At 44.6% G+C, this 9,193-nt stretch overlaps 1 protein-coding gene across 1 annotated transcript; it reads right to left on the bottom strand.

The window, feature by feature from the left end:
* Positions 1-1,302: 1,302 nt before the first annotated feature.
* Positions 1,303-8,416, bottom strand: LOC147605265 (kinesin-like protein KIN-14Q). Its single transcript, XM_086793887.1, has 20 exons — positions 7,474-8,416; positions 7,140-7,297; positions 6,891-7,034; positions 6,348-6,693; positions 6,146-6,252; positions 5,896-5,970; positions 5,734-5,802; positions 5,244-5,402; positions 5,074-5,155; positions 4,875-4,970; positions 4,596-4,775; positions 4,355-4,461; positions 4,089-4,268; positions 3,813-3,976; positions 3,481-3,734; positions 3,225-3,388; positions 2,903-3,091; positions 2,081-2,811; positions 1,799-2,001; positions 1,303-1,687 (listed from the first exon to the last, which is right to left on the bottom strand). The coding sequence occupies exons 1-20, from the start codon at positions 7,715-7,717 to the stop codon at positions 1,590-1,592; spliced, it is 3,750 nt and encodes a 1,249-aa protein (XP_086650013.1). The 5' UTR covers positions 7,718-8,416; the 3' UTR covers positions 1,303-1,589.
* Positions 8,417-9,193: the final 777 nt, after the last annotated feature.

Consider the following 9,193-nt stretch of genomic DNA (forward strand, 5'->3'; position numbering starts at 1 on the left):
ATGACTCATAACTCTCCTATTCTAGACTCTTTAAGGTCCACTAGCAAAATTATCGCTTGCAATCACTTTAAATAAATCTAGTTGCTATTTCCCACAACCCAAAAAATCATTACTAATAGAATTGTAAAGATGGAGAAGCATATTTGTCACATAATCTTTCTTCCAATTGTTTTAACATCTTCCCTTGAAAACTTACAATAATAATCCAAAGAGTGCGCTCATTATACGAATAAAATTGTAAAGATGGAGAAGCATGTTTGTCACATAATCTTTCTTCTAGTTGTTTTAACATCATCCCTTGAAACCTTACAATAATAATCCAAATAGTGCGCAAAATGCATGCACTATGTTATTGTCATCATGTTTATAATTCAATAGTTCATACCATTTCTTCAATGTGAAATCAAGTTCATACTTTCCTAACTTGAAATCAATCCCCTTCCCTTTAACAATAAAAGTATCTAAGCAAGATAAGAAAATCATTATTTACAACATAGAATGTCTTGGCATTGTAAGCAAGGAGTGTGTGGTCGACTTGCAAAATGTCATGGGTTATCATTATGCAAACCAAATTCAAACTAAAAATTAACATGCAATCAAGACAATAAACATTAAAGAATATTGAAATTTGACGGATGTATCTTACTTAATAGTTATTGAATTCACATGAGTCTACAAGGGTCAACAAACCAAAAACAAAAGTGTTGTGGGTAAAAATAGTAAAGGCATTCAATTCAAGTGCCCCCACACAAAGCCAAAACTATAACTTACTCAATTAAGATTACTCTATTGTATAACCCTACAACCAGCAAAATGCAATTATGTTTAATGGAATTAGAAGACATTTAGCAAAAGTACGAATGTTTCGAATCATCAACTCTTATCACCCATAGCATAGACTATGTGCTATGGCATCCTTGCTCACATTATTAGTACCCAAGAGTAGGTGCAAGCCATTTTAGTGAACAAATAATAGACAACATATCCAAATACCAAATAGATAACCAAGCACTTAAACACCAAAAAGAAAGTATGACAATACTTCCACTCTTGTGTCCATAAGCGTAGATTACATGGCTCCTAAGGCGTGAAGCTCGCAAAAAATGCACTTCAGAGCAAGCAAGCAAGTAACTAAGCACACCAAATCCACAAACATGTATTTTGACATTTCTTGTAAAACTTCTATGAGAGCTACTAGCATGCATGAAAACATTACCCTAACTTTTGGCCTCCTTCCTAAATCAATCATTGGATAGAATATAGAGCATGTGGATAGAATATGGTATTTGACAAGAATGAAAAAAAGAGAATGTAGAGCATGTGATTCTATATAAACGTGTTGTGATATACACAAGTCATGAGGTCGTTACATTATGAGGCAAGAGGTTGAAAAACCAAGGTTTTTCTTCCCAAAAAAAATTAAAAACCGAAAATGTGGCCAAAACTGTGGGAATACCCTGGAATCAAAGGGTGGAGGGCCTACGATTACAAGGCCATGTTGAATTCTCTATGGTGATTGTGAGTCAAAATGATCTACAATTATACTGGGGTGTAAATCTAAAGCTAAAAGAATGTGAGCATACAAACCACTAAACCCATCGTTTAGATGGTGGGCAAGTGGATGGACCATCATGTGAGGGCCTAGCTTTACTTGGACCGTCCACGGCAGCTCTTTCTGCTGGAGACACTGGATGTGCAGAAATAGTAGGGTTAATATAATGGATATGGTCTGAGCTACACACACAGTTAAGAACTTAAAGAGCAAAACAAACACAAGGAGTACGGGAGGGGTTCTTACTTGCAACAAAAAGCTTAGCTTCGAGACGAGCGTTTCTAGCTTCCACAGCGAAGGTGGTTGCAGTTGATCCGTCGAGAGAGCATCTCTGTGCTCGTGTGTGCGTTGTTGGCCCCACGCTACTACCAGGACTTCCTCCGGGTGTAGTACTAATGCCCATCTCCTTCAAAGGGGGACCAACCGGTTGGTGGTCGTGACTGAGAAGCCTGCAAAAGAGTCGACGGAGATGAAGGCATAATACAGTTAAAATCCGAGAGACGAGACTTGTGTGTATGTGTACAGTACCGTCGCTCACTCTCTGCTCGACCCTCTCCCTGCACCATCAACATGTTGAGGGTATCTGCCCATGAAGAGGATTGACCGATGATGTCTCCATACTTTTGCCATCTTTCAGCCTCCGAGTAGTCGCTCGTTCCTTCGTCCTCCTCTTCGTCTTCATCAAAGTCATCCCGCCTAACCGTTGTTGAGCCTTCCGTTGAGTAATCTCCGCTTTCTGCGTCTCTCATAAAGGACAGAGAATTGGATCTCTGATAATGGAAATCTCTCATTGAATCGGACTTGGTTGTTGCTGTGTAAGGGCTCAATTGAGAGCCTGCACGGGCTGCAGAAGAGAGTGGCGATGACATTTTATCGTTGGCAGTCACCAGCTTCGTGTCACCCGGAGCATGCTTGATCAAGCTGCCAGGTCCATTTTGCTGCCTCGCTTGCCCACCATGGATGTCACTGAAACTGTTTCTGCCAGCACGAACTGATGATTTATCATGGGGAGGAGGGGTTGACCTAGGCTCGTGTAGCAGCAGCTGCTGCTGATGGGTGTCTTCATCTGGGTTATGATGAAGCCTGATTTTGTTCTTGAACATGCCATGGCTTGGTGGAGACATGGCCCTCCGCTTGCCTGACTCGTCTTCTGGACTGAAGCCATAGAATGCTCCATGTCCCCTTGGAGAACGCGGCTTCATAGGGTGATATACAGGCCGGAAATCCGAGCTAGAAACAGAGTTCTGGGCATGGCGGACCTGAGAAAGAATACAGTGTATCAAAGAAGTGAAAAGAAGGGAAAAAGAAGGCTTTTTGCTGGTGGCCTTCGTTTTTAATATACATGCACACCTCTTCATTCCTCACTTCTTCCAAGGGCTCCCTGCGGTTGCCTTGCCCGTGCACCACCCCATTAACATGACTGGCTTTCACTCTTGGCTTCTCGTGGCCACTTTCACTAATGGCCTTGGATCGAGACTCTTTCTGAAACCGTTCCAGCTCTGCGTCCTTCTTAGCTAGAACTTCTTTCAGAGAGGCCACCTACTCAACACTTTGAGTTTAGCAACACATAGTTGATTGTTCAGGTTCTCTCAAAACCAGAAAACCATTACCTGAGAACACTATTATAGTTAAGCATTGCCTTAGACGTTAGAGCTTTGCTATGAAAAGTTACCTGATCCTTGAGCTCTCGGACATCACCGCTCTCTTTGTTGGAATGGGCAGCGCCAAGCTCCACCACGGCCACCCTTTCTGCAAACTTCAAAGTGCTGATAGTCTCTCCATAGGAATCCGCATCAGGGCTTATATGCACAAACATTAAAGTCTTTGCCTGGCCACCTAAAACAAGCAGATATGGGAAACTTCTTGTCACAAGGGTTTTCCAAAAAATTAAGACAAGCAAACCACAGTAGGGTTAGAAGACGTAGCACCTAAAGAATCTTGGAGGAGCTGTGTCAGTTTGCTGTTCCTATATGGAACGTGGGCATTTTTCTGTGCAAGCGCAGCGATGACATCTCCCAGGGCTGAGAGAGACTTATTGATGTGCTGGGCTTCTTTCAACCTGTCTCCTGTAGCTTCAGATTTGTCCACTCTCTCACTTCCAGCAAGATCAACCAGGTGAAGACAGCCCCGAAGAACAGCCCCGGATGCTAGATCTCTGCCCTTAACATGCACTGTCAGGACACTGCAAAACATAGTGCGTTAGTTGATGTTATAAAATGGGAATTTATTAGATCAATTTTTACACTGGAATTCATGTTACCTGTGAGAGCGGCTGCTCCTGTCATTAAGTGCAGTGGCCCCCACTGCACGGTTTCTATGCCCCATGGTCATAAGCTCCAGAACATCTTCAGTAGAGTTGACAGGCACCATGTTGGCATCCGGAACATTGATTCCATTCTGCTGAGAGCTGTTCCGAATCTCTAGTGTGTATTTCGATCAAGGATAAAATAAACGTCTGGTGATTCAGATCCCATCAGAGACTGCAGAATACACAGACACACACACACACACACATTCGGTTCTCTCTGTAAGGATATTTTTTGTTTGCCCTATCCGTACAAAGAAGATCTCGGACTTGCTCATTGTATATCTCGATCATCTGAACTCCAACTTCATAGTTGATCAGATCCTTCCTATACTGAGATATTTCAAACAGGTCATGCAAAGCTCTGAAGTTCACGCCCCAGTCTTTCCGCAAAGGGTGGTTGGGTCCGGTCTGCCAAAACGAGAGCATGTTCAAGCAAGTTCAAGACAGAGGATGCAAGCTAAAAATAAGGACTCCACATTCTCGAGGGCAATCACCATTGTGTATGTCTTCCCAGAGCCAGTCTGGCCGTAGGCAAAAATGCACACATTGTAGCCATCCAATACGGATCTGATCAGTGGTTGGGTGTCAAGAAAAACTTCCTCTGCAAAGAAAAGTTTGAACAAAAGCTTGTTGAGGGCCTCTTTTGTACGTAACCTGCTTGCGGGTTGCTAAGTAGGTATTGGAGCCATGTCAGTGGAATTTGAGCGATAATGGGAGCTCGCTGACTTATCTTACCTTGGGCAGCAGAGGGCCCAAAAACTTTGTTAAAAGTGAAAGATTTGCGTTGCTCTTTTCCTTGCTTTGTAGGGTTGACAATCATAATTGACCCTTTCTCTCCTACGAAGTCCACGGTACTTTGAGTGCTCTTCTGACCAGGCAAAAAAGGTCTTACTCTACAGAAGACCCTTATGTTTCCTGTAAACATCATAACATTAGCATATTTAAGTCCACAAGATGATCGTGTAGGTCGTTCTTCCCATGAGTTTTCTAGTTCTCTGCAGAGAATTTACATACCCTTCAGATCTTGCACTTGGTTGTATAGTTCCCGATTTTCGGCAGCAACTTTATGATATTCTGCTGCAGCTTGAGCAAGGCCGTGCAGCTTCATACCTGCTCATGCCAAAAGAAAAAGTTTAGAGACCACCCAAAAAAAAAAAAACCAACAAGAGCATACATACTACATGCGTAATGGAGAGAATCAAATAAAACTTACTCAAGGCTTCCACTTCTTCTTCCCATCCCAGTTGCATACCATGACATTCGAGTCTTGTAGTCTCCAATGCATATCTTAGTTCCTGAATCCAAAATAAACACAATCTTGGGGTTTAAAGATACCCGCGGATTGGAGTGACTATAAAAACAGTTATTGAGCAATAGGGGCACCTGAAGCTCATTGCTCTGTGACTCCAATCGGACGGATCGCTGCTGGTCCATGCTTCGGAGTCTCTGTAACTCCCTTTGAAGAGCATGCCTTTTATCTTCTGAGCAATCTTTCAAGCTGGTGGCAAGGTCCTCAACAGCCTTGGATTGACTTCTTTTGAGCTTCACATGTGTTTCAAGAAAGGCCATCTTCAATTTCATTTTCCAATTATTCAAAAAACAAACCACAGCTCACAAACATAAGACTGTAAAGAAAAAATGAGAGACACAGTACGCTCACAAACATAAGACTGTAAAGAAAAAATGAGAGACACAGTACGCCTCAACGGCATAAAAGATGGTGTTGATGTGCTTGACACCTTTTAAAAGAATCCACCACCCTCACATACTCTAAGAATGAACAGCTGACCCCAAAAGATCCAAAAACAATCACGAGGTCAACGTCAAATGTTGAAAGCAACAAAGATGTCAAAGCTTTGACACAATATGCTACCTGCCCCGCTTGGCCGAGAAATCTTTGTTCGGACTCCTCAATGACTTTCTTCAACATGAATTCCACAACCTGTAGAGAGCTGGAGGGTCAGTCACAAACCTGTAATGATAGGAACAATAATTTTCTCATTTTCAACAAAGATGACTGACAAGGTCAACTAACCACAGGAACTTCTTCTGGGTGCTTGTCATGCAGGACCATCATCACCATATGTAAGAGCACCTCACAGGGCATGTACTACACAGCAACAGACAACGACAGAATGACCAGCTGAATCGCACACTTTCCCTGCTGCAAAATTTTGTGCTACTTTGACTAGTTAATTATGGTTACTCTAGGCCTAAGAGCTGTGTGGTTTCATCATGATGAATGAAGCCGCCAGGGAAAAGAGTGCTACATCAAGGACACTCACCATCTCTTGCATTCCACACGTAGATGCTTCCTGGGAATTCCTATTTCTGGAGAGAAAAACTTCAACAAATTTTTGGCATACATGCTGCACCCATGCGGCACTTGAATCTGGGAAGAGTTGAGACAAACAATCCAGTTACGTTTTGGAAGCTAAAACTCAGCAGAACTCATAAATAGTGTACATTGTGCTCCATGATACATACCACAGCTGGACCAAGCATTTTCGGATTCTTCGAGGGGACAGTGTCCCTTCCATATCCCAGTCAATCCAGCTTTTCCTAAGGGACTGCCAAAGTCTTTGAAATAGCTCTTTGTACTGTCCAGTGGCCACTGATTAGGGGGTTGACTGTTAGCTTTTGATGTGGAGAGGGTCAATGGCGCCAGTAGATTAGAACCAGTCTTGTTGGATGATTTGGAGGGAAAAGGAGGCTTCAGGGGACCCACAATCTTCCAGAAGCCATGTCCACCTGCTTGCTGCCAGTCATGGTATGCCTTGAGGGACAATATGCAATCCACTACTTTGGCTGGCAAACCCGTTTCCAAGCTTCCCTGGAGAATGTAAGCAGAAGAAGCAAACTATTGTACGGTGCTTCGATATACATTCGATGGATGTTACATTAGGCAGACAGACTTTGACGTTTGAGGGTCAGACACACAGAAGTTGATAGTTAAACTGGATGTGGTGACATGTAAGGTTATAGGCTAGCCAAATTTGATGTGGTGACATGTAAGGTTATGAGCTTTACCTCGTCCAGATCGGACGCTTCAAACGAGGGGAGCTTCAGCTCATCTACAGCCACAAGAAAGTTCCTAACATTTTCAAAATACTGATATGCAGAGAGAGGTGCCCCTTCTAGCGGAGGACTGGAAACGGTCGGATTCTCCACAATCTGGACGGCAGGAGAGCAAGTTACTGAGCAAGATACACACTTCCCATTATTGATCTGCACAATTAGTTAGATCAGTTGAAGTTCTCAGGGTAATAGGAGAGGTACCTTTGGGACAGCCCCAGGGTGTATTTTGTTAATAAGGTTGCACAGAACTAACCCGTTTCTTAAACACAACCTAAACTCTTCCTCGGAAGGTTCTGTGGAGAGGTCCAACGGGCCAACCATTCTGTGCAACCATGAAGCAGCTTGGAATCTTCTTCCAGCTTCAAAACCCACACAAGAGAATTGTTAATACCAACGCAGAGGTCCTGTCTGTGTAAGATTGTTACAAGACAGAAACGTTGCGGCCAATAGATCGACGATGAATCAACAAGCGTCCCAACCTGAGTCAAGCAGAGCAAGACGCTCTTAGAAGCACATTAATTTTCCTGAAGCATACCTGCTTCATTCGCTTTTCTTGACGCCAGATTCATGTCGCTATATCCTGTAGATTGCTGCTGCTGTTGAAGCGCATCTCTGTGTGCATCATTTGGGGTGTACTCGGAGTCTGTGTTACTGCTTGCATTTAATGCACTAAGATTTGCAGCTTGGCCTTTGAATGCTCGATTGTGTTGACGAGTAGTCCCTTCTGTGCTGACAAAGGAGCCGGGGGAGCTTGAGTACTGGAATTTGGAGCTCGCCATAGCTGCCGTTGAGTTTGTGGAGTTGCACCGCTGCAGCAATTTGTTCGAGAGGTTTTGATGAGAGAACAGGGACACGAGAGGTGAAAGATGCAGGAGACACGAGGTCGGTGAGAGTGTAAGATAAACGCGTAAGAAGGGGAGGCAACACGGGGGGGAGGGGGCGTTTGTAGGCTTTGACTCTTTGGAATCGTCTCCACAGTGGAACAAGATGCGCCGCCCTGTTTATTTTTATTTCACGTTCAGGAATAGACGTGTTTCAAATTGAAGTGTGAAGCTAGCCGAGCTAGTAGTAATGGGAGCTCTGATATAAGGGACGCAAACTCGCAGGCAATATTAACGAAGCAGCAAGGCGAAGGCTTTTCTGAGCACTGTTAATTAGTGGAGGCTGAGGGGGAGCCGACAGGATCTGCAAGGGGCGGCTGGGGAAAGCCTGCGTGCTAAAACTCCCAAACAATCCTCAGCAGAAGCCACTCCAGTCGGCCTAGTCCACTCTCTGCAAATGCTATGTATGTTTCGGCTGGACACCAGCAGAGAGAAGGGAGCCGGGCACTGGCAGAGAAAACCGTGAAGGAAATTGCAGTAGAAGCTGAGATGTGATCGCAGGAAGGGCTGTTCGTCAGGTTCAGGATGGAGCTTGCTTGCTTGCTTGGCAAGGAGCAAATGGTAGGCTATGGTGGTGGTTGAGAGCCCTCTCCCTCCGCTTGGATTTGTTGGTTGGTTGGATATGAGAGTCAAGGAAGCAAGCAACACAGGGGAGGAATTTGCCAGGTGGCATGTGTAGTCAAAACTGGAACCCCAGAAAAGGACGAGCGGTGGCTTATTGCTTGCCTTCGGCTGCCTATATATTTTGCACAGTTGCTCTTTTTTGGCAGAACCTCGAGGGCGTTATTAGTTTGAAAAGGGAAATGCAAGCAAACACCGCCTGCCTTCGGCTGCCTATATATTTTGCACAGCTGCTCTTTTTTGGCAGAACCTCGAGGGCGTTATTAGTTTGAAAAGGGAAATGCAAGCAAACACCGCCGCCGCCGCCGCCACTGCCAGCAGCTGAGCTGAGCTGAGCTGAGCTGCCCTGGCCCTGCCCTGCCACTCAGTGTGTAGGCCAACTAACCCCCCTTTGGCCGCTTGCTGCCCTTATTATGAGATCGCCAAAAGCCAGATCTTTCCTTCTTTTCTGTTCTATGCCTTTTTTTCACGAGGCTGGACCCCACCAACCTCCACGTCGGATCTGGAGAACCCAGGAATCCCGTTTCTCCTCCACATCGGATCGTGTCAACCTCAAACGTGGTACCTTTCGAATCTGCTATCGTGGTCCAGCACCGTTTGCCACGCATTCTTAGCCACGTCGGACGTCGAGTCTGTAACTTGTTGTTTAGGCACTAACTAGCCGTTGGTTGCCCTATCACGTCAAACTCGAGTCCGTTACAAGAAGCCCCCAGCTTATTTCGAGCTTTTCAAGTTTCCCTCAATTCGTCATTC

Source organism: Cibotium barometz, chromosome 60, assembly GCF_041138505.1.
Source record: "Cibotium barometz isolate CiBa-2024 chromosome 60, ASM4113850v1, whole genome shotgun sequence".
In the NCBI taxonomy this organism is placed as follows: Eukaryota; Viridiplantae; Streptophyta; class Polypodiopsida; order Cyatheales; family Cibotiaceae; genus Cibotium; species Cibotium barometz.